General features: G+C 36.2%; 2 protein-coding genes across 2 annotated transcripts; both read right to left on the bottom strand.

The window, feature by feature from the left end:
• Positions 1-1,008: 1,008 nt before the first annotated feature.
• Positions 1,009-26,370, bottom strand: LOC115452916 (SH3 domain-binding protein 5 homolog). Its single transcript, XM_037439575.1, has 6 exons — positions 26,041-26,370; positions 21,077-21,139; positions 12,105-12,282; positions 2,897-3,015; positions 2,540-2,623; positions 1,009-2,207 (listed from the first exon to the last, which is right to left on the bottom strand). Exons 1-6 carry the CDS (start codon positions 26,107-26,109, stop codon positions 1,305-1,307), a joined length of 1,416 nt encoding a protein of 471 aa, XP_037295472.1. The 5' UTR covers positions 26,110-26,370; the 3' UTR covers positions 1,009-1,304.
• Positions 21,432-26,095, bottom strand: LOC115451505 (F-BAR domain only protein 2). The gene has a single exon (XM_030179851.2). It carries the CDS (start codon positions 25,976-25,978, stop codon positions 23,309-23,311), a length of 2,670 nt encoding a protein of 889 aa, XP_030035711.2. The 5' UTR covers positions 25,979-26,095; the 3' UTR covers positions 21,432-23,308.
• Positions 26,371-27,380: the final 1,010 nt, after the last annotated feature.

Raw genomic sequence — 27,380 nt, 5'->3', positions numbered from 1 at the left:
AAAAAATCTATTATAATTTTTATTTTAGTTCGATAAACATTAATTTTTGTGGTTGAAATGTTATATAGTTAATAATGAAATCATAATTATTTCACTGATTAAATTTTGTGAAACTAAAAGTGTTTTATTAAAATAAAAAAACATGGTTTTCTTATTAAATTTATAATAGTTTTTTTTTGCTGACTGTCAAAATATCTAATTACCAATGCGAATTCGCAACACATTCTGTGTATGCGACGTATTACAAAACTGACTTATGGTTTGACAAAGCCATTACAGAGGCATCAGCTTCATCTATATGCTAGAGAGAAGATAGAACGTGATTTAGAAAAGGGGATTAAGAAGTCGCATAAAGTGCTTATATTTTATTGCCTTAGTATATTTTTATTAGAATGTACTAAACAGTTAAACACATATTTATATTTTTAACCAGAATTAAAATTATCCTTGTATAAAGTAATATAAAGTCCACGTCAAATGACTAAGAAACGTATCGCTTAATAGTCTCTAAACTTTTATATTTGTATACGAGCAAGGCAAAGTGCACCTAATGGTGAGAGAAGTGGAATAGAATGTCGACTGACAAGAGATGATTATCCCTCGACAATCGACACAATTCGGCCGGCCTGTAGGAACCAGATATACACAGGCTGATCCCGGAACGCAACATACATACGTGGGCCACTATGGCGGGTTTTGACACCTTGTGCACTGTGTATATCTCGGCTTATTGTTCCTTTAGGCTTCCGTTATAGTACTCATAATTAGGGATAAAAGGTAACTCAAATGTTAACGAAATCAAGTTACATTGGACGACAATGGTTAACCTTCGTTTTGAAACTAAATTGGGTTCGAAATCACATTGAATTTTGTTTCTAAATTTTGTATAATAGACGTAATGCTATTGTAGAAAATTATTTTTATCTTGGAAGAAAAATGTAAGCACTTTGCGCAATAATTTATATATAGCATTGGTGTGTACAACTAACTACATTACAAAAACCGTAATTACGAAATTTAATTTTATTATTTTTATTACTTTTCTATTTTATATAAAACACCTAACATTTAAAAATTGAAACAAAACGATTTTTTGTCACCAAATACGACGCTGTTATTGTGTCTTTACACGATCATTTTAAATATTTTTTTTATTTCGTCAATCATTAAAAACAATTATAATGACCAATTTTTTTATAAATTGTCACTGACCAAGGAATCTATCCAATTAGTATTTATCAATAAACAAAATAATATAATCCGATAGATGTAAAATGATCATGCAAACGCCCCTATCGACAAATTTAACTGTTGTCACTATCCGAAACTGTAGAGCTTGTCATTCTGATTACAGGATTTTGCGTGGAATCACTGGAATCACATTCCACCATTAGTATCTCGTCTGGACTCTCGTTTCTGTCAGAATTACTCTCTGTATAAGTTCCTGTGGGAGACTTGTCCTCTATAACTGCCTTTAAATAAGATTCCCTGTCCATAATATTGGTATCTCTGGCTAAAGCCAAAACATCAAGGGACATCATACTTTTAGATTTCTCTGACTTAGTTATCGGTGGGTTAGTATGCTCATAAACAACTTCACGACTGATCGATTTGGTTCTGTTTAAATTGCTATCATTATTCCAAGTGTCGCTTGGTGGTTGGTACTTATTACCAGCATTTGTACTGGTGGAAGGTGCGCTTGAGTTCCTCGGTGAGCTTGCCGTGAATTTCGATCTCTTCTGCTGGTTGTTCTCTTTCATCATCAACAGTTGATCCAGCTTATTGATGGTCTCGTTCAGCTCTAAAGCCCAGGCCTCATCCGTTTCGATGTCTTTGTCTATCGGCTTCAAAGCTAGCTCCCTCACACGCATCCTCAACTCCTGTAGGTTCGACTCTTCGTCCTTGTCAGTTTTTATTTCATCGTGTACTGGATCTCTTTCTGCGCCCACGCCTGGCTCTCGTGGTCCTACGGGAATGCTGTCTTTTCCTGGTGGATACTCTCCTCTGCGTCTGTGGATCTCTTCGGAGATTTCTTCGAGTGCCTTCAAGGATTTGGAGTAGCGGTACTTAGCGTCGGCTATCAACCGCTGCAATTTATCAATCTTCTCGTTCTGCGTTTGCAATTGCTCGTCACATAGCTTCTTCTCTTCGAAATATAGGCGGGATTTTATGATGTTTCGTTTTAGATTCTCTTCTAGTGTTGCCACCTGGGAAATTAATAAAATTTGCTTTACTATTTAATTTGATTTTTAGATAATATACCCACAATTTGACTATGATGGCCTGAAATACGACGACGCCCTTTTATTATTAACCTAAAACTGAAGGGAGGCGCAGAGAATAAATTTAATGACTAACTTCAAGATGGTAATATAAATGGCGCGCTTTTTTGTTTTGTTATGGAATCAAATTAAAAATGATGTAGTAAGTCTAATGTATCGTTTCACAATATAATAATTAATAAACACTGTATATTGGATAATGATACTTTACATTCAGCGTTTGTTACAAGATTGACGGAAATTCAGATTGTATATACCTTTCTTTCAGCAGTGATGTACGCGGCCGCTTTTTTCTGATGTTCACGTCCACTTTCCGCTTTCCTTTTCTCAGCATCCATAACCTGCAATCAATAATACAATTTATCAATTGTGTATCAAAATTCAAATTCTAGCACGACATGAGGTGCTGCAAACATAGCGTAAAGAAGTCATTAGACAGGCCGGCATATTTGTGCTGACCATCAATGGATACTTTTATCCCTTCCGGTTGACATATTCCTTGGATTTAATTTCAGTAAACACCAAGTGCAGCGAAGTAACTTTATCCCAGTCCTCAATAAAAAATATCAAATAACTGTACTTGGTTGATCTTTGGTTAAAGCCTGATGGTGTACCTTGATGATGGCATGGTTGAGCACTTCCTGCCAGTTACTGTCGAACTGCCACTCATCCTGTTTGCTGACGAACCGCTGCTCGGCTAGGGTCACCGTCTCCTTGGCGGCTGCATGCAGTTCTGTAAGTAACAAAAGAGATCTAAATATTATAAGGCTAAGGTTTTTGTTTGTTTGACCACAACAACAGATCTGATTTTGAAAATCCCATCAGTTGTAGGAAGCTACATTATAATTGAGTGCTATGCAATACTTTTATCCAGAATAGACTATTTTATAGACGGAGCCACGAACAGAAACTAGTCACTTTTATTATAAAATACTAGCTTTGGCCCGCGGCTCCGCCCGCGTTATAAAGTTTATCGGGTTAAAGGTTTCCGTTATAAAAGTCACGCAATATATTTTCCCGGGAGCCTATGTTCTTCCCAGGGTCTCAAACTGCATCCTTACCAAATTTCATCTTAATACGTTGGGTAGTTTTTTGAGTTTAACACGTTCAGGCAGACAGATGCAGCGGGTGACTTTATAATATTATATATTTTTGTAGAACTTTTTAAGAGGAACAATCCCGGCATACATCGTTGTTGCATAACTTTAACCGTTTACGCAGTGCACGAAACGGAAACTCTCAAAACTAATAAATTTTCCCCGTTTTTGCAATATCTTTCATTACTGCTTTGCTCGGATTGGTCATAGCGTGATGATATATAGCCTATAGCACTCCAGGAACAAAGGGCTATCCAACAGAAAAAGATTTTTTCAGTTTGAACGGGTAGTTCCTGAGATTAGCGCGTTCAAACAAGCAAACAAACTCTTCAGCTTTATATAATAGTATAGATGGGTGATAGCCCTGCTGATTACATTAGTAATGCCACTCCAAGTCGGAAGTATTGCTTCACTCTCAACTCCAACGACTCGGTACTATGATAAAAGTTGGAGTCCACTATAATCATCCCTTTGGCAAAAAGAAAAGGACTTCCCAAGCGCCAATAATGGGAAAACCCCCTGCGCAGACATCCTTGCTTAGCAAGTAGAAATGGTTTATGGTACCTAATGCTTTTTAAAGGTTTAATTTTTTAAAACCTTATTAACCGGTTTCTTTTCTTCATCTAGAAAAACGACCAGCTGTTGGTAAGTCTCTCATATTATGTGAGAGTCCGCCTGGGTAGGTAAAACAGCAACGTCTATATCTGCCACCAAGCAGCAGTGTGTAATAACTGTTGTTTTCCTGTTTGAAGGACTCTGTAGCCAATGTAACTACTGGACATAATGAGACTTAACATCTCATGTCTCAAGATGGCAAGCGCACTGGAATGCCGAATAATACTTTGTAATTCAAGGTGATGGATGGTGTTTCTACTGTTTATGTGCAGTCGTATCACTTACCATCAGGTGAATGGCAAACTCGTCTCGTCATTCCAAGCGATAAAAAAACGACCGAAACACTGATATCCTAAATTTTCCATTCTTATCCTCCAATTCAATTTTATCATTGCCCAACAACCAATTCTTCACCGTTATCAATACGTTTTGATTTTTACTTACGCAGCAAATTATTACTCAACAATTTAAAGATATCACTGATAAAGATATTTTTGATACATTTCTTTGTACAGAGGAGTATTCAGTTATAATGGTATAAGAATATCAATTTGTATTTACGATTCATACACTATGAGGTTATATCTAGAACAACGATGTTATGAAAATTCTTAGACTAATCGGAAGTCACATTATTCCTGCAATCTGAGTGCTATAGCCATTGAAGTATATTCTATAGACACGAACGTCCATATAAACTATTTGTTCAAAATCTGGAGTTAGAACTAAAGTTTGTTGCAGCGCTAAAACATCAACCATCATCTTACCAAATTTTAAACTTGCAGTACTAAAGTGCTTTAAATTGAGTATAAGTGAACCAATACCGGATTGCAGTACACTTCAGTTGAACACAGTGAATGTTCGGAATGCCAGATCCTGTACGTAGTATATATCGATGACTTTAGCCCATTTTAATTTCGCCGTTTATTCATACAGAATCGCGAGCACATACCATCGCTAATAAAGTTGTGTTCAAGAACACATCAATTAGTGTTGTCTATTAAAGTGTTGTATCTAAAACATATGTTACGTTGCTCCTGCGATTTCACTTTCATTATCATGTTGGCGATCGAGAACGTGAAAGTTGGGTTTATGAAGTCCGATTAAGACCAGTGGTCAAGGGTCCGTATAACTCGATTCCTATCGGCTTCCTTTTTATGTATATAAAATCTAATTATATTTGAACGATGTGCAAACCGCATTTATGCATATTAGTAGTGTGTATATTATGTAGTCGGATTTCCTTTGGGAAACTGCCTATTACCTACATTCCGTATTACTTTATTCACAATTAAGTTTGTACGCAAATTAAGTAAAACATTAACAAAATATACTGACTATCAATTCACTATTTTTTTCATTTGTTTTAATCCGTGGGTGTAAAAATGTACACTAGCTTCGACTTTCAGAGCTCAATGTATTGTAAATCCTGGCTAAAGGTTTTAGAAGCAGATGTGCAAACGGGACCATCTCTAAATCATACTCCAAATACCAAAAACCATAACTAACATTAAATTCTTCCCAAACTCCTCAACTTTTATTATATAACAGACATACCTGTTATACTTACATATGCTGGTGGTAGGCTATATTTTATATCCGCCTGGATAGCGACCACAATACACAAGGTGTTAAAACGCACCATAGTAGCCCACGTGTTTCGCGTTCCGAGATCAGCCTGTGTATATCCGGTTCCAACAGGCCGGCATAATAGGGTACCGGACTAATTTTTGTTCTTTAGTATTATCAAATATTTACATAATATAAATTATAACACAGAAGGAATTATTAAAATCCGGTAAAAAATCAACAAGTTATAAGTCTTTGAATTTCGGTGGAAGGGGTAATTAACAAGAAAAAAGAGACGAAATATCCACATGTGACGTCATTGGGAATTACGACGCGTGCGAAAAAAAGAGATGAAGCGATATTCCCACATCGCGCCCACTTCTACACGTTACAATATTTTAAATATGAATTACTAGCTCATTTTTTAACCAATTGTTATGCAGGTTTCGCAGGAGTGTTTCTTTTTCGTATTATTAACCGTTACATATAGAATAATGTACAAAATCAAGCATAGGCCGGTCCCCTATTGTGTCGACTGCCGAGAGGTGGTCATATCTCGACAAGTCAGTTGACATTCTATTGGATTCTACTCCACTTACGGGTGCAGTGGGGTGGTGGGGTGTGGCACTATACCTTGCACGTTTAAAAAAACAAACCTATAAACTAGAGACATTCCTGTAATTCTATTATATCCACAGCTCCCAAGTTATCGTGAGTCACGCAAGGTCGTCTGATAACCGTACATTATAATATCGCATGTCTGTCGCTTATCTAATCTCTAAATATAGTTTTACAAACTTTTTAACACTATTTGTATTTACGGAGCGTACATTTTGACGCCTTGTTTTTCGTGTTTCGTTGTAGTTAGTATTGTAAAAAGAACGGCAAAATTATTAAAACGATAATGATTAATTACAAAAAGTGATTTTGAAGATAACAGGTGGCGGATACAAATGTTGGTATACTTCGCAAATAATTTATTTCGAATTCACGTTGTAGGATCGAGTCTCTAGTAATTCCTTATACTTATACCTCAAGATAAACCAGCAGACCGGTCTCTCTGGTGTACCTTGGGAGAGACCTATGTGTAGCAGTGGACTGCAACGCTCTAATGTTAATGATACCTCAAGACTTGTTAGGTGATGGTCCAAATTTGTGTTAAGTGTTTTTAAATGACGTAATGTAATACTAATTTGTATTGATCACGAACATCAATACAAGCTGCAGTAGCATTCCGTAGAAACTAAATATGCGACCGCAGACAACGGCGCTACCTTATTTGGAAGTTACTTGGTATTTCTATATCAAGTAACTAGAATTAACTGGGCACATGGCAGCAGCTGCGGTCTGCAGTTTGCGGTCATCGGAATCATTATTAAGGTAAAAGAGCAAAGCCAAAGGACGAAATGCAACCAAAGGATTAGCTTCCGAAAATTTAGGCACCAATTGACATATTTTAATTCTGTATGCGAGAATGGCTAAACATTTTTACACGAAAACGCTCCTAATGGAATTGATTTAGTTCATTAAAGAATAACCAACAGTAAAATAGAACACTTTTCCAAAATAGCAAATTAATCCTCTGGCCGTTTAATAAAATGCCAAACCAAGTATGACTGCAACCTAAACTGTAGATAACTACCATCTCATCTACGTTACGTTTAATTTGGTTTTCCTCGAAACTGTCAGTTTAAAGGTGGCAGTGTAGCTCCATTCCGCGACTCGAGCACTTTTAGGGATTGTAGAAAAAAAAACCCATATTAAAAAATATTGAGAATCCATATTAAAAACAATATATATTTCAACTGAAGCCCAAACTGAGCCCAAGTATTCTATCATATCAAATAATGATTCAGATTCCAGACGTTCAATGCCAATAACCCGAAACTACTTGCGAATCATATAAACATTTGTCTCGTTTTGATACTGTCTGGAATTTCGTGTGATATTCTTGACGTATCTAGACTCAACAATAACAGAGGAAAGAAAATATGAGATCAATTAAACATAGATATTTAACAATCTCAATTTCATTCAATTAAATTTTCAGTTTTAAGCAAATGTAAAACACCTCAATATTAATTAATATATTTTATGTGTCCGCCATTTTGAATAAACAATCCTAACCGCCTTTTTCGATCTATCGCACAAATTGGCCAATCAGAACAAAGTATTTTTGACATGCTTATAAATGACCTAATTGGTTTATTCTCCAGATCAGACCTAACACTAAAATCAAGATCATTTATTGAAAATGACCCTATGTTCCCTGAAATAAAACATATTCTATTCTACTCAGACAGAATAACTGCTATGTAACTATATAATTGAATTCCATACGTACGTTATCAATAGACATACAAACAGATGTAGCATCCTTCACAACGTGTCGCGTTGATTTATTTGCCCACAGATAACCGATTTCCTGTGTGGCGTATGATAATTTTTTTACTGAATACGCGAAATTGTGGGCGGCAACGTCCCCGCAATTTATTTATTTGAAAATCATTACAGCATATATCGAGTGGGTAAGGTGGTGGTGGTGGTCGATGGTAAGGTATCACCACCGCTGATTTGGAATGGTATGTTACATTTAGGGATAGTAATCTGGATTCACGTCTTCCGTCTCACCAGACTATGAGAGTGAAGGAAAAGAGAGTGCACCTGTGTTTAGCGCACACACTTGTGCACTATAATATCTCCTGTGTACCTGACTGATCTCCGTTGAGATTGGCCGCCGTGGTCGAGATTCGGCTAGGAGGGATTCATTCAATCTGGATTCAAAAGGGCAAGATAATTTTTCTAACAGAAAAAAGTACGGAAACACCAACAAAATATGATCGCTTATTCAATTTAAACACTAGAATAAACTAAGCCGCAATAAGCCTATTCATATTTACAAATCGGATCACGTAAGCGAGGCTTTCAAAGCCGCTCACCTACTTACCCATAATGGGAACCACCTGAGACCGAATTCAATGGGCCTTTAATATTTGAATTCTAAAGTTACCTCCTTACGCTATGTGGTCCCTGAGAGATGCATAAAATTTGCTTATTATTTAATAGTCTACTCGATTTCCGCCGGCCTAAACCCTAAAAATTTAACCGACCTATGTTAATCCAATTAATGACTTATTTGCTATCAACAACCAACGGCCGAAGCAAAAATGCCTTCCTACAATCGATAACGCTAATGTTATGTACAGGAATGAAGTTTCCTGGGGACTGACTTATCGTTCCGATTTTTTTTAATTGCTTTGAATGACCAGACGAACTTGTTCGCCTGATGGCAAGCGATACGACCGCCATAAACAGTAGAAACACCATCCAACACCTTCAATTACCAATTATTGTTTTGGATATGTCATTCTTTTGATTTTTTCGTTTTCTAATATTAACGATTGTTAAAGGCTCATTGACTACGAGCTCAGAAACCTTTACAAATCAAAACATTTACATACCCCCATAATTAAATAACCCAGAGTAGAATCATTTGGAAAAAAAAAACATTTATATAACGACGGTAGAGAACCCAAAGAAAACCTCTAAATATACACCTTACGAGAATCAAATATTTAACTAGCAGTACACGTAATCATGACTCCGATCTCAGTCAACAGCGCGCCACCCGGCGTATGTAAATTGGCACAAATTGTACGTATCGCATTACAAACAATTGTCCGTCTGTACGGTGCACGTGCTTGATAACCGTAACCGTTACATCACTGCGATAAAACTAACAAGCCATTCCCTGAATGTTCAATAACTCATTAACCTGCCTAATATTGTATAATATTTATCTGATACAATGATAACCTCCAATAATTAGAAGGTTAATTTGAGTAATTAATTTGATAGCGAAAAATTATTTTTTTTAGATATAAAGCTAGTGTAGTTTTGCTTGCGATTTCGCCTGCGTGAAAAGAGTTATTCTTCCCAAGGTTTCAAAATATCTCCAACCCAAATTCCATCGTAATCCGTTCAGTATTTTTTGAATTTATCGTGTTCATTCAGATAGATACTGCGAGGGACTTTGACAATATGGAAGGAAATAAATAATGTTATTCGATATCCCAAGCCCTACCGAATCTCATAGTTTGAGGAACCGTCGGAAGTTCACGGCCTGCGCGTCTGTTCCATTATCTGCAGCATTAATAAATCCACCCTAGCTATTCACGCTATCGACAAATCTCGAGTGCGGCTGATAGCCGACATCCTGTGGGGCGTAGTTTTGCACCCGGTGGACAAGGCCAAGGTCAGACAGGTCACTGCGGATTGTCGAATTGATGGGAAACTAACGAGCATCGATACGTTATTCTGACAGGTTTGGGAATCGAGCTATTAGCGTTTATAAAATAAAAAAAAAATAAAATCGTCATATTTATCATCGCAGTAGGGCTAATTATTTTGACTGGGAGTTAACTCTACTTGTACATTCCTGTCACTCTTTAACATCTCTATTGAATAACCGCATCGTGACTAACTTCAGCCAGAACAAAAATATTGGTAACAATAGACCTTAATTACAAAAAGAAAGTGGGGTACATGGAAAAGGTAAGAAAAATTTTCATATATCCTGCATAAAATTATGGACACAACACGTAGTGAATAACAAATTGTATGTAGAACACACGCTAGATTGACGTTCATCAATGAATACTAAATGTGCGTAAGAAATGATTATTCAATGATTGGACAATAAGATTAATCCATAATAGTAAATCCATCAAGTTGTAAGAATTGACTAATGGATATTAGAAAACCAGAATTAAGAATCAACATAACTATTGACCAAAAATTTCCTTTTTCTAGGAATAATTTTATATCATATTTTTTTTTCGAATATGTGTTCAGAAACGGCACCAAATAACACATATTTCAGTAATTAAAATCTAATCGTGTATACAACAGCCGCAAAATTGTATGCATTATTTTATAATTATCTATGGCGAGAATAGTAAATCGTCAGCATATTTGGTTATGTGATACCCACTACGGCAGGCGGACATCCTGCGCAGTCAGATCGGATACCGGTCAAGGACGAACGAGAGGACAGAATGCGATGCTAATTTTTTTTGTTTTTTTATTGCTTTGAATGCCGAGACGAGCATGTCGTTCGCTTGATGGTAAGCGATACGACCGCCCATAAACAGTACAAAGACTATCAAACACTTTGAACTAAGTATTTGGTATTCCACTGCGCTCGCCATCCTGAGACATGACAATTGTGATAGATGTCTGATTATATTAGGGCAAGTATTTTCTATATAACATTTGATATCTAATGACGTTGACGCAAAAGCTGTCGCTTCTCTTTCACAGAAATGGTATGATGGCAGCATTATTTGATGGTTGGCATTACAATAGTATTATTATTAGACTCTGCCCAACGAATCGTGGCACAGAAATATGGCGGTAAATTAAAAAAATATACCTTATAACTACGGGTAAACATCAAGTGACTAATGTTTTTATCTAAGATCGTTAAAAAAAATATTAATAAAAATATAACTATAAGATAAACTCATCTTTTTAATCTTCACGGGGTTACAAACCGTAGATTTTTATAAATTTGCCGCTATATTTCTGTGACAGGACTCGTTGGCCAGACTCTATATATTGTTTTGCAGATTGCTTATTATCACATGCAATGTAACTGCCGTGTCGAAAAATGCAACGTTAATTAACGCGTGTCCACTCCACAAATGTCAAAAAGGTAAAATAATTAACTAGCAGTCGTTTAAGAAATGACATCACGCACATTAGAGCCATTTAAAGCAAATAATCCGCTTATGTCTGTAAACAAGGTGGGCGTAGTAAGGCTTGGATATCGCAAAGTTGCTTGTACGAAAATTTTAATTGGCAAAGTTTTGTTTAATATTTATAGCACAGAATTAGTATTATAAATAGCTAGGTTCTGTACCGTGAAGTACTCATTTTGATTATCGGGTTAGACAGCATTTTTCACCAGTTTTTCTATTTCATTATACTGCAAATATAGTTCTAGGTGAGTCCAAAATTCGGTTATATTTCCTCACACTGAAGTCAGGACTTATTGAATCCTGTCTTTCCAGATATCTTACTAATATTATAAATGCGAAAGATTGTGAGGATGGATGTATGTATGTTTGTTCCTCTTTCACGAAAAAACTACTGAACGGATTTGGATGAAACTTTACAGTAATATTGGTTATACATCAGAATAACACATAGACTACAATTTATAATGATTTTGTGTTCTTTGGTCATAATATAACGATATATATCAAGTAAGTCGGAAAAATAAATCTATCTTGGCGTACGCTGCCTAAACTGTTGGAGTTAGACAAAGATTATGTACTGTAGGATTGTTTGTCTTAAAAAGTTCTACATAAAAGTCCGCGACAGTATATATCTACCTTTTATTTGGAAGCTACTTTAACCAAAATAGTGAGTCACAAATATAATTAATTCGGATACTTATTTAGCGGGACTTTTATCCCGGAAAACTCCTTCACGCGGGCGAAGCCGCGAGCAGAAACTAGTAATAATCATATCTTACCACTAGCCCTCTGGTACTGGACAGCAGCCTTCTGACAGTCAGATCTGGCGTTAGCCGCGACACCCACAGCGTCGTAGTACGGCCGCGACTTGTCCACGCAAGTGCCCAGCCGTTTGGACAGAGCCTGCAGCCGGCGCGACGTCTCGTTCAGCAGCAAATGGAATGTTTTCATCGACTCCTGGAAGTGGGAGATAATTCTTATATACATGTTACAGTAGCAGTCTACATATGTCTCAATAGCACTCTTTTTAAGTATGTTTCATAGTTAAGAGGAGTGCTTTAATAATGGATATTTGTACCTGTAAGATAAAGCAAATAAACAATATTTTTGTGTGAATTATTTTTTAGGATCTGTGACGTAGTATTGTTTGTTTAATATTTTGAATCTAATCTATTATGAAAATAATGAATTTCTTTTTTTATTAAGTAATTATTGTGATCTTGAATGAATATATATTAATATTTTTGACTTTTACGTACTTTTTCAGGGCTAAGATGTAGCATAGATCATATTTTAAAAAGATTACGAATATCAACCCGGACTAGAACAAGACTTTAAAGGGCACAAGGATTCAGTACGAAACCATAAGTATAAGTTCAGGGTTTTTTAATCCGAATTACTCACAGACCTATATTCTGAAATTCTGTTTGGATCGTTAATGAAAACAATATGCATCTCTTATTACAAAACAAACACGATAAAAGAGGCACTCTCGACAAAGGGCAATGAGTCTTAGATTCGTGAGATAAAAACTATGTTAACAAAGAAGAAACGAACAAACATACATGGCACCAAGTAACTAACAAAGAATATATGACGATAACAGATATGTCACAACTTACAAATGACGCAAGCCTTACTACTACTTAGCTTTAGGTAATAGTCCATTGAAATGTTACATTTTTTAGGCCTTACCTTGCGTTTTTTAGAGGACGCAATTTTATTTTTTTGAAGTGTAGGGGGGGTCAATCTAAAGCTAAAACCAAGTTTGTGGGGTTGCCACCCTTGTCCCACGGCCGCCATCTTGAAAATAGGGGTTGAAATGGTTTTTACGATGTATCTCTTAAACTATTTATCTGACAAAAAAAATTATAAACATTTTTTGTTGCAAATTAAATTCTCTACAACTTTGGTCTTGTAACTTTTTGTCGTAGAACTATAAATAAAAAAGTTATAAGCGAAAATGTTAAGAAATTCAATGTTAAGCAATGTCCATTGCAACGTCATCAGAACGTGTGTTTATAAGGTTCATAATACTTTTTTTGTACTCTCATTAATACCCAAATACCCAAGGGACTATTAGGGAACAAAAGAACATCTGCCTGCTATTATTATTATTATTTCTAACCTCTCTTATTGTAAGAATAGTTGTAGAGAATTTAATTTGCAACAAAAAATGTTTATACATTTTTTTTGTCAGATAAATAGTTTAAGAGATACATCGTAAAAACCATTTCAACCCTTATTTTCAAGATGGCGGCCGTGGGACAAGGGTGGCGACCCCACAAATTTGGTTTTAGCTTTAGACTGACCCCCCCTACACTTCAAAAAAATAAAATTGCGTCCTCTAAAAAACGCAACCCCAAATGTAACTTTTCAATGGACTATAATACGATTCTTTTATCCAAACATTCGCCATATCCGAATTGCTTATACAGTCGATATTCCATTAAACTGACTAATACTAGTGGTAGGATATATTTTATATCCGCCCGGATACCGACCATCGTGCACAAGGTGTTCAAACCCGCCATAGTGGCCCACGTAAGTGTGTCGCATTTCGGGATCAGTCTGTGTATATCCGGTTCCAACAGGCCGGCATAATTGCATCGACTGCCGAGGGATAATCATCTATCGTCAGTCGACATTCTATTGGACTACTTTACTTACCATCAGATGCATTGGGGTTACTTTGGTGTGCACGCATAAAAAAAAATATTTTCGTAAGGCATTCAGAAATCAGTCGAAATCCTCAGTTAATCTTATAACTTTATCGCTAACCAGTTTGCATCTGACGCCAAGCATTGTACAGACGTTGTTGTTCCGCTTTGAAGGACATTGAAGCCAGTGAAATTACTAAGCATTGTGAGACTTGACGTGTAATATTAGGGGGGAGCGCTTTGATTCAAAATTTTGTTGTATTAAAAATATATATAGCTCGGGTTTTATAGAAACCCTCATAGTAATACTAGCAATCCTCCTCAGTTACACAAAGGAAGCACTAGTTATCTAGAACCAGATGACTTCTGGTGATCCGACTTAGTAATCGTACCACCAGAAGTTGGTAGTCTAAACTTTAAAGGATCATGCTTTAGGCTAATCCATAGATTAATTACAAAAATCATTGACATCACTCCAGCCGTTTCAGAGTCTATAAGAATCATACCTACATACATGTATTTTTATATGTATTTAGCTAGATTATTGCTGATAAACAATCAAATTCCAACTCGTTTGTGCTCTGATTGGCTCAATTGAGATATAATTAGCTTTGGAATGCGCTTGTGATCTGGAAATTGGAATTTCAAACACAAGTGCTTAAACAAATTTATGCAGATCCGAGCTTCATACATAAACAACACAGGAACCTTTTAAGAACGAAGACCCTGGATGCATATTGGATGATGGCATACAATCAATCTAATTTGCATTTCATTATTACTGAATACCCTGACGATGCTGTGGAATGCACATTCTGATCTTCCGCTCAACAAACGTTTGTTAATTATTGTTCTGTAAAACTATTGTCAGTATTGTTTACCATTATAGTGAGGTAATCGATAAACTAAACAATTCCTACATCTATAAAACTCATAATCGTTTTTAACATAGAAGTCAATTATCACCCGAAAAAAGTATTTAAATATTCGATGATTACTCCAAAATAAAAATCGTTGAATGTACTTCGATTTAACAAACTTAACACAACCGCTATCACAATAGTCAGAATAGCTAGACTTCGAAACAAGGACATCGTTTTTCAAAACAGCACCAAAAACAATAAAATTCCCAATGGTACATCAAATATGAATCCAGTATATCTACGAAGTTACGCAAAAGAATCTAGAAATATCCATCTGTCCATTATAGTTAGAGATGACAAAGAGCCAATTGACGATGCACGGATGACGAAAACAAACATCAACTATGATACAGCCGGCCGCGGTGCAATTGACCTAATCTGCCGACTCCGACCTCGTACCTTACCGATCAGGCGAGCGGCTGTGTAGAAATATTTGTAATGTACTTTGATATACGACGTCATTATGTCCAAGTTCATATTTATGAGATTTCTTCGAACATAAGATCTAAGTTATTGGATTTTGCGTGAATAAGGTTATGTATAGCTTTGTAGTATTTTTTTTTTGGAATATGCATGGATATTGCTTGGAAGGTAATAACTGGTAGGTTAGCTAGGCTAGGGCTCATGTCCTCACCGGTGAGGATCGCCACGTGTTAGCCTTATATTTCTCCCTACCTGCCAACCCGTGTTGGCTACTTTGTTTTATAATTTTTATAAATTGTTTTGACGTATCATGAGTGCAACTTTGTTCGCCTACGCGATAAATAAAGTATTTTATTTTAACGAAACAGGGATGATAGATGTTCTAAGAGTTCGTCTAGCTGCATATGTAAACCAAGGACTCCTGTTTATGGATCGAATCTATTGCAATATTGGTCAATTTTCTCGCAAAATTGAAAAAACTATAGTTGAATCAATATCCTTCAAACGAACCCGCAACGTGCCATACTGATAATGACCTGTGGCTTTGGTTAATGACAATATGGCGTAATCAGCATCCGCATAGCGTATTGCACGATAAAAGGTTTTCAGAGTTTAGATGAACGAGGTTATTGCGAACAGATGTCTCACAGGAACAATTAATTTCCAAACGTGTTATGGACTAACGCATAATATGACCAATATTTATCGGGGCAATTACTACAACATTACTAAATACAGGGAAAACTTCTTCAGCATCGACTTTGAAAATTTGAAAGATGATATTCTTAGATTCCCGAGTCCTTTTGATCCTTGAATTTTTATATACAAAGGTTTAAGTTAATTGCTGCATTTTAAAACCAATATTCCTTAGTTGAGAGTGGTGGAGGTTAAAAACGAAAGGGCAAAAACTCTAACTTTACTAAAATTACGTGTGTGTTTTTTGTGAATTATCGTTTGATTTTCCAGTGAAGGAGAACATCGTGAGGAAACCTGAATACTGAAGGTCTCTATAAGAATTTTGAGGGTATGTAAAGTGGCAAACCTGCACTAGGCGAGTGTGATGGACTAAGGTCTAATCCCCCAAATTAGTAGAAGAGATTCGTGCCCAGAAGTGGGACCGCTTACAAACATGGCTGATACTACATTATCATTAGTTTTCAAAAATAGTTCATATAAAAGGTGTAAAATTCTCAATTTTCGCGTATCAAAGTAAGTCGATAATTCGTTGATACATCACAAACAAAATGTATCCTTCACTGCCGATTTAACAGATGGAGCGTGCCTTCTGCTCATTATTTTGTTGTCATTTGAATTTGTGCCACAACGGTTTTTAATGTTCAATACGTTTGTTAACTTACAACTTCCGTTTCCGTGCACACAGCGGTTGCTCGGAACACGGAACAAAAACTACATGGAAATAAATACCAAATACAGAAAGGTGAATGCACCGTGAGAATTTAGATTGATCTAGCGGACATAGATAGATCTATGAAGGCAAGCTTACTATTACAACAAAAAAAGGATTTTTATCTACAAAAATCTATGCAATCCTAGAATTCTCCACAGTAAACAAAGAGGTTAATAATAACAGTTAACGCTATAAGAAGAGACATATTGAATATAGAAATTAACTAGCTAAAAAGTTTCTCAACACACATGAAAATGTAACTTGACCAAAAAGTTGACACATATTTAACCCAAGGGTCTAGATTATACTTGAAGGTGACTGTATCTAAATATCATACCCAACCGAGTTCACGTCTAATTAATAATTATGGCTAAGAAAGCCGATGGTAGATGGAATAAAAAAAAAACGATATTAAAATATGACAAATTATCTGCTTCTAACTAGAAACTGGATTACGAACAGTGTTTCTATTACGACAATGTACACTGCATATGCAGTTTATATTGGCGACCAATAAATACTCATATCATGAAACCAGCACAATTATGGCGGCCCAGCCCATTGCCTCACACTGCTTTATGTCTCAGATATAGCATGTAGGTTACTTTGTGTCAACATGGAATATTTCTAATTAAAGTGCGTTCGTGACTTGTTTATGTTATTCAATTAACATTTATGTGTTGACTGATTATTTCATATGTAATGGTTGTGAATATTATTCTGAAGGCAATCTAGCTATTAATGTAGCTAAAGTTTGCATATATTATACTTTTTTTTACTTGACTTACGTTTGTTAATCCGACAAGGGTCGGCTTTTACAAACACACCGGACTTTTGGGTGAATGCTTTACACCCATACAACGCTTTGAAAGCAAGTGATCATGCTGAGAGAAACCCACTAACGGGCTATGAGCTATTGGGAGAGGATGAGACGTCAACGATTAGGAAAGCCAAACTAAACATTAACTTTGTTTGAATTACCACTTTATTACAATTACCTAAATAAAGAGAAAATCATACTCCAGAGAATAATTAAAACAATATACAAAGAAAAGCAAGCGTAAACGCGATTGCCAGAAAAGGCCGACCAAAGCGAACCTACGTCAAGAATCGCTGACAGGTCTACAAGCCCTAATGGAGAGGTCAAAATGCCTAAAGCTGACGAAGACAAAGCTTATAGCTTAAAAGGTTAAGGCTTATACCATGACAATCAGTGCCGTTCAGAGTGTTGAAGATACCAAACCATTTGTTGTTATATGAACAGGATCGCATCATCAATCATTGCAAAACATATTCAACATCACGTTTCAACTTACAGGAACATATACATTTGGCATCGCTTAATAAACACGTAAAATTAGGCCAGAGGTGATTTGATTATAACATTTTTACAAAGCGGATAAACATCTATTTTTGTACACGAATATTGTCGAATGATGTCATAGCGTGTGTCGTAAATTATAAGCAATAATAACACATTCAAACCAGAATCTATAAGCTTTAACAATTTTGACTCCACTAGAGTTTTTACAACGCACGTGTATATACGTCGTATCATCAAACAAATAAATTGATGTATCTTAACTAAATAATTTACATTTCATATTTAATTAGTTTCCAGGTTCTTTAGCGATTAATTGACAATTCCTTGCCTCAATACTTCGGGGCATCCATGCAATCTATCATAGAGATTCACCGCCTGTCCTAGATATAGAACTTCACGACCCGGCCCATTTGGGAACTAGACCGAGATTAGCTGGAAGAGATTTTGTGCCAAATTTAATCCTGTTGGCGAAAATGCAGCCAAATATAAAAGTTTTATATGGTTAGGTTTATTTCCGCAGTAACCTCAAATGCAAATTACTCATCGCGTGAATACACCCACTTCAACCATAAGTCTAGACTTAAAAACGTAAATATACGTCCAGCATTCAATGCAAGCTGGAAAATGTGTTTGAAATAATTAAATGCAAATTTACGTTCAGCTACTTAAAACAATGGTAGTTACTGTTTATTTTCATTTAGAAAATTGACGTAACATCACGTCATGTTAATTCTTAAGAAAAACGACAACAGAAATATGTTGTAATAGATGGTTTTTTCACACGTTTTACTCGAACAGTTTAACGTTTATAAACGTTTTTAAAAAATCTAACCTAAATAAACATGTAAACAATATATATTTAGTAACATAATCTACATCTAAAGAAAGCTACATAGAATGGACTTTAACAAGAAATATTGATCATAATGTATTTTTTTATAATAGTCGAATTCTTTACAAAAATAATTCAACCAACTCATCTCCACTTAATATTCCAAGAAAGCTAACATTCCGAGATGCGAAGTGGGCTCATAACAGGATTCCTTTGTTATGTTACGCAAGACGTCATTTCACGGTTGCGCCTTCTGAACCGGCCGTGTATTGTGTCGGCCACGTACGATGGATTGGAGATGCACTGTCCAAGAGAGTGAGGGATGGCTCACACCTGACGGGAGACTTCACTTTTTTTTTAATTTTGGGTTTTGGAGGCAATGTGAGGCAATGTCTATGAGCTGTGTAGCCGTGAATTGCACAGCCAAAATGATCTAGATTTATGTAAATTGTAAATCGGTTATGACGTGTTGATTATGGCTTTTTTGAGGGCTGACATTTGGATGCGTAATTTATGACCTATAATTTTCAATATTCACAAACATTCAAAAGGGAAAAAATTCTTAATATATTCAACAATAATTGAATCTCATAATGTATTTTCAGTGAAAAAATATATATATAGCTCGAGTAGTTTTTCGCCAAGTGTGCGCTGACCCTTAGCCTTGTCTGATTGAAACCATAGTAAGGGGAGCCGGCTCTTTACACGAACAGAATCACTTGAAGTAAGTGGCTTTGTCGTAGAGACATTTGGAGAAAAGTTAAAGGGATTCCACTGAGAATACAATTGGAATCATGATTTAATGGTTTGTTTCATCTTCTATTTAAGAGTTAGAATAATGTTTAAGGATTGATATTAAATAATGACATGCTGCTTAACCAGTTTAGACAAGGTTTATCTACTTACAGTTATGACTCAACAAATGATCTCGAATCGTTGATACAACAGAACCATTCGGAAGGTCACAATAATTGACCTTTAACTTCCGACCTGGACTTTCCCGAAGGTACTCTATTATTTAAATAAAACCAACATAAAGAAAGCGCGGGACCTTGGCTGTACCTCTGTCAATGATTAATGCTTCGCTGTCGGTCATGGCGCATTTACACAACGAAATACGTATCGAGACGGCTGTCGATAAAAATCCATTATGGATGGTAGTTTTGTAAAGGACACTTGATATACCTAAATTGAAGGCAATGGGTGATTTTATTTATATTACACGACTCAACGAGCAAGTAGCTGTGAAGTTGTGAGGCTACCCATAGATTATAAGCAGTATCAACCAAACTTTAAGATCACAAATTTAATTAAATTCCAATATGCTTTGATTTTCTGTATCGTTTTTACGATAATTATGCCAAAATATGGCAAATCGCTAACCTGTAATTTAGTATGAATAAAAAGTTAAATATTTTTGATAAAAACCAGTATACCTCAAACAGTTTAGAATAGTAGGTCGCATTTTAATTCAACCTTGTATTAACGCGGTGCGAATTTTGCCTTTTGTTTACATAAAAAAATATGAGTAGCATTTGAATATATATATATATCAGAAATCTGTGTGAATTGAAACGTGATAATCAGATTATGGTTTGAACAACTTCATATTTGTTTTTATAGTCATTGTGAATATTATTATGATAACGCATTATAAATTTTATGGCATAAATAATAAAAAGCCTTTGACATTACAACAGGCTTCTTATTATTGTTTCATTGTTTTGTATGTTAAAAGGGCTTCCTTTCTGACATGACACTGATTATTGGACTAAAACACAAGATAAAATATTATTTTGTCAAATGTTTAGGTTCTTCGTAATCGTTAATCAGCCCCTAGGTAGCCATCGGGAAGAAGTCTAATAATTTAGTTTTAAGAGCAATTAAAATTGTATAGCCATCGCTGTATTCATAATGACAATAGTCCTATGTGGCATAGTAATAACGATGACGTTCAAGCCTTTTAAGGCACACCCGAGAGCAAATCACAATAGCCAATCTTATTACTAATAAATACAAATGTGAATTTGCGGAGACGCTTAGATGTTAAAAGTAAACGATGAAACTTCCAATCGGATTTGTATGAAATTTGACAGACTAAGACCACTATTTGGAATAAATCTTTTCATCTTTAAAATGGTCAGAGTGGTGAACTAATAGTACTTAATAAAATAAACTCACATCTAGTTCCAGCTCAAGCTTGTTGATCTCATCAGTGGCAGCGTTCAGCTTCTCCAATTCCACCTGAAAGTTGGTGAACAACTTGAGACAATTGCACGGCACGCGCACTCCGACCTCCCATACATAAGGCAACAACAAGCAACATGTAGAGACTGGAAACATCCCATCCATTACTGTAATACTCTACCAAACTTACATTTATCTAAAAATGATAAAAACTAAAATATTTTATCTAAACGTACCTTGCTAGGATTGTTTCCTGTCCCTACAAACGTAAGCGACTACAAAATCAAACGTTACTTACTTATTTATCTTGACATGTTGGCATAAACAAATAACGATAAAACACAGTGTGAAATGCTAAAATTACATTTTATTTCCAAAATTAACATAGTTACATTACATTAGAATTACATATCATAAATTTTACGATACAAAAATATGTTTTACGCGTTGGTATTTGCACATTTTTTTTAATCTAATTTTATCGTGTGTAAGAGCAAAGTAAATTTTGTTTAGTACACTTTATTAGCTGAATACTGAATGTATGATTTCAAATTACAATTTATTCTCTGGCAATACCATTATATTGTGATGTACTTTATGTTTGATTTGTATTGTTTAGTAAGTAAGTTCTTATTCTCACACTTCAAATAGATTTAAAAACCAATAAAAATCCAAATAAATAAATTAAAACATATTAAATCCAATTGGATTCCTGCTGAATGAAATTCCATCAAATTATTAAAATATAATAATGATTGAATATAAATTAAATAATACTTAATATAAAAATGATAAAGACAAATGGAATGGTTCGGTAGTAGGTACTAGAAATGGTTTGACCTTAAAGCAACGGTCTGGTATGAACACTTCTCATTTGGTAAGGGTTTTACAAGACAACCAAAATTGTGCTGATTTTCTTGAGCAACATTTATTTACTACATTAAGAACCAAAAATATGTGCTATGATGCATATTAGTATTATTTTGAATAAAAAATATTATCAAATTTTCATTTCTTCTTGGTGAAAAGAGAAGTGGTATGAATAAAATAAAAATATTCCTATAGAAAATATTGCTCAACGAAAATAACACAGTCACTTTTATCTTTACCTATGACAACATGCAGTAAAATTAGGCCGCTGGGATGACAAATCAAATGACGAAAGTATTCTAACTAAAATATAAATTATGAGATTACAAATGATTTAAAAATTATAAAAAAAATAAGTTACATTTGCACTGAAGTTAATGTAACAAAAAGACAAACTTGAACGAACAAAAGTAACATAACTTTAAGATTGTGATCAAAATAAATGCTGGGCTCATGCTACTCGCAAACATCTACAATTTAGATATGGACACCAAACATTCCTCATTTATATTCAAACTAAACACACTCAAAAAATAAACCATTTTCATTACTGAAAATATATTTGAAATAAAAAAAATATTGTTCCAAACAACAGAGATTCTACAAATCCTCATTGCCTATCAGTGTATAAAACAATGTGATTTGTTTGTTGATAAAAAAAAACATATCAGGTGTCAGTTGTGGCCTTTAATTCACATTTAAATAAGAGAAAAGTTATTGCATACAGTTAGGCCTCTAAAGAAAACAAATGTGTGCAAACATTGTAAAAATCAAATTTAGTACATGTATTAATAATGTATGTTCCATTCAACTCAAAGTAGGAGGATGAGGGTAATTTTAAAGTCTAAAGTCAATATTTCTTATTGACTTGCTTATAAATATTTCTTTGAAGCATTTCCACATCTGGGGTTAAAGAAAAATCTCCATGTCTATGCAATTAGTAAAATCAATCACTGTTTTAAAGTGACATATGATTTGAATGCTCTAACAGTCTGTACATTGAACATGGACATTGTATACATTATGTGCAAGGAACATTACTCAGTGTAAAATACATTTAAATACAGTATAAAATGGCACGATTTTTAATCTGAAAAAATAAGTTAGTAATCCAGCATAATACATCCTTAATTATTAATACATTTTTCGAAATTATAAACTAACAATTTACTTCGAAAATTGACAAAAATGTGTTGTGATATAAATTGCGGCTTACATTCATGGACAGGAAACAAGTCCTACAAGGTACTCGAGCATATACCTCAATGTAAAAATCTACGCATCGCATACGCACTTAGGAATATGACAACGAGATTTACGACACAGACTGGCGGATTCACAGGGGATTTGGACCTATCAGTGCACTTCACTATCACAAATGTATTTGCCGGACACGAAGCGGCGCTTCACCAGCGAGAGCCGGTACCCGCTGCCTATCAGCTCGAACTCAATGCCAGACAGCGTCGCGCCCTCGCAGTTGAACTGGGTGGAGATGGTCGACTTACTCGACGGACCCTGGCCCAGCTCGAAGCGTGCCCGCAGCGAGCCCACGCCCTTGTCCTCAGAGTGCTGAGACAATTCGGTGAACCGCCATAGCGCTTGTTCGTTCTCCGCGTTCCAAATGTTCTTCGGCATTGCGATCACATTCCTGACAGCGCCGTTCATGGGCACGCATACCGACACGTTGAGCAGCGGCGACGGCGGGCTCATCGCATGCAAATTATATTTATAATCAACTTTAAGATCCGTGTGGTCTTTTTCGCATTTCCAATAAGCTACCAGCTGGAAGGGACACGACGCGGCCCCGCTTTTCGGTCGTATTTGGTACTTTAGTATGTCAACGTTAAAGTATTGCGCGGTGGGGTTCTTTTCGGATTGTCGTTTCAATAGTGAGGTCAGTGCGGGCATGTTGAATTCTACGACAGTGCTGTCGCGTGTCGACATCATAATGTTTATGGAGATTAGCTGTTTATTGGGGAGAACGTTATCCAATCTGTGAATGTTTTTCAGCCTGAAACATAGTTTCGCCGGGTTCGGGTTATTGGCGAGCACACCCACTATTCCAGTGGGGAACGATAGCATCATGTCGCCCGACATTTTCACTTGGCATTTAGATTCCTCTGTGCCCCGGAAATAAGAATGTATTATCTCGTGGAAAGCGACAGCCAACGGTATTGTATCCGCCATTCCGATGGTGAGGGGAGACGGGCCGCGGGATCCGGTGGAGCCGGCGGTCCGGAAGTCGCCCTCGGAGCGTCTTGAGGGCGGACGCGGCAGGGAAATTGACGTTATCGTCGGTGTGGAGGTGCGCATGTTTGTTTGGCTCATCTCGCCCACTTCCGAGAACAGGTCGCCGACGTCCGCGTTCGATATGGGCGTTGGACTCTCAAGTAAATGTGACTGATTTCCTTGCAGTGGCGCGTAAGGATTTGAAACATTCGCGTGAGGCGAAGTGGGATTGCTAACAGAGGGGCTTTGAAAGAAATTCAAATCTAATAAATCGCTGCTTGCTTTGCTCGTGTTCGCATTGGAGCCGCGCCGCGTGGTGCCGATTTTGTACAGAGAAATATTTTCCACAGTGGCCCGCAGCTCGTCGACGCTGGCCGACATGGGCGCGTCGCCATTCGAAATAGGTTTAATTTCTACGTGAATTTTTTGTTCCCTTTCCTCTTCAGAGTCTGAATCTGTTGATGAGTACACACTGCCCTTTTCGTCTTTTGGTCTGATGCAGTATCCCTCATCGTCCACCTCAGGAGAGTTGATCAAGTCTTCTTTTGTGGGTGCTTCTTCTTCCTTTTCCTCTATATCAGCCTTATCACTTGCATTAGCATTTTCAGATATCTCGTCTTTTTTCTTCTTAGACTTCTTTTGTTTTGGCTTGGGTCTCCGGAACCATTTAGATTCACGAATTGGATTCCGTATCATGTTCTCATCTTTGTCAGGTGCCACTGGTGTTGCCGGAGTTCCACTGGGACTTGAAGGAGCTGAGCATGGTGCGTTACCCTCAATGCTGCTTGTAGGTTCATCTTTACTTTGGAAATTTGGTGTAAACAGATTTAAAAGGGAGGTCGTTCTTCTTGAAGATTTAGTGGCAAATGATGGTTCTTTTTTAGGTGCTTTAGCTGGTTGAGGAGGCTTGTGTGACCCATTTGAGACTGTAGATATCTGATCAGCTTCAGATATAGAGTTATTTGCTGACCCCGGCTTAGGAAGCGCTGGTGGTAGCTCAACTAAAACTGCCTTTTCTATTGAATTATATTTCTCTATCAAAAATTGTTCCAATAATTTTTCCACAGTTAATTCTAAGCATTGGTGTTTGAAATCCCTGTGTACTTGTCCCATCAGATCATGGTTGTTCTGTATGATGTCTGCATATGAATTTACAAACTGTTTCATCTGCTTCAAATGTGCTTCCTCTACATCCTGGAAGTGTTTGCATGTCTGTGTCATTTTCTTTTCAAAGTCTTGCTTCACAAGGTTGTACTTTTCAGCCAGTTGTCTGTAATCTTCATGCAGTTTCTTCAGTTTCACTTCAGCCTTTTCAATATCTTTAGCAGATGCATTGTCTTTCCGCAACTTCTCCATCTCTGCTGATTTGGTGGTGTACACATCTTTGGCCTTCTGCAGAGCCTGCTTAGTGTTTTGTATAAGTAGAACTACTTCTAATGTGTTCGACTCGGAATCTTTTACAGCCTTATGTTTCTTGTGGAGCTCGTCAGCGTAGCGCGCGACATCTTTCACCAGTTCGCTGACTTTTTGGAACATGTGTTGGTGTAGGTTAGACAATTTCTCCGCGGAACACTTCAGCACGCCCCAGAAGGGCGCGAAAGTCCCCTGTGCGCAGTTACTGTTCGCCTGCTTAGCTAGTTTCGCTAAAGACTTAGAATTTGTCTCTTCTATGTTCGATCTCTCTCTAAGGTACTCGGAGAGCTCTTTGCTGGCAATGAGTCCGTATTTCATATTTTGATAAAGTATATCGTATCCATTATGCTCGTTGGCGAAATAATCTACAAAATTAACGCTCATCTTTGCTGTTACGAAGGTCTACCGTTACTTTTACTCAGAACATTATATTGTCACTCACTGACCTGGATTCTAGGGTCGAGCTCAGTATCACCATTGTCGTCGGCCGGGATCGTGAATGAAGATTCCTCCATTGTACTGCCTAGAACTAGGAAGCCACCCAATCACCTAAATTACATCACCTCACAAAGCGTCACCTTCACTCGATACAAACACAATAAACAACTATTAAACTCATCACAAGGTTGCCTAATATTTTAGCTATACGTTTGGAAACACTTATTATCGTACTAGTTACGTGTTTAATTTAACAAAATAAATAATAAAAATAAGAATTTTATTCAAGATGACGTCCACTCTCGTGACGTCAAATCACAACAATAGACAAGATTCTGTTTTTCAATTTCACAGATTAACTAAAAGTGGATGACTCATTGCAGTAAAGTTAAAATCGATATCATAGCTCGGGTACTTTCATTTCATAATTTCATATAAGCAAGGTGCATAATATTGTGTTAAATCAATAAATACAACACAACTTATATGAAGTATCTGGTTTGGTTATGAGCCTTATATAATATTAAAACAGTCCACTTAAGTTTTCATAATAACTTTGAAGGTTCCTACTAGAAAGTTGATGTTGAATATATGGTACTTAGAAGAAAAATAATAAAAACCTATTTAATGTATAAGTCTACTTCGAAAAATTGCACAGTGCGTTTAATACTGTTATCCACTAAAACGTAGTAATTATATTGTCTTTGATTTTATTAAGAGTGCTAAGACGCACAGTTCGTTGGATTTTAAATTACCTATACCTGGCACAGGGTAAGTAATAAATGGATTCTTCTTTAAATACTGTCGTACCTAAGTAACTCGATACGCACATACATGTACACTCACGCCTTTTTTTCGAAAGAGTAAGTAGAAGCGCAACTGGTGCACCAACTTTTCGTCGCGTGTATTCCTTCCCATGATATGATAGGGAGCGAAAGTATCGTAATATCGGACATAAATTCCAGATTCCGGGCTAATACTAAGTACAAAAACTCAATAAAATTTTGCCTGACCCGAGGATTGAACCTAAGACCTCAGCATTGCAGTCGTACCGTAATGCAACTATGTCACCGCGGAAATTTACCCGATATTCGACAATAATCATGAAGCAAAGATTTAATAAATTGCACCTTTAATTACTTACCTTTTCATTTTAATTTATATCGATATGTTTACATTATAACTTAAATGTCATGGAACTCGATTTAAATTCATAATATCGATCACATAAATCACTCTATTTTGTTTATGGAAATAGTTATCCTATCAAATTATTTTCGGATTTTCTATGCAAACACTCGGATCTCTCTTTCTAATACATTACAAACACCGCCTCACTAGCGACACT

This window comes from Manduca sexta, chromosome 17 (genome assembly GCF_014839805.1).
Source record: "Manduca sexta isolate Smith_Timp_Sample1 chromosome 17, JHU_Msex_v1.0, whole genome shotgun sequence".
Classification (NCBI taxonomy): domain Eukaryota; kingdom Metazoa; phylum Arthropoda; class Insecta; order Lepidoptera; family Sphingidae; genus Manduca; species Manduca sexta.
Note: the sequence above shows the minus strand (reverse complement) of the source record. Positions and strands in the feature narration are given on the sequence as shown.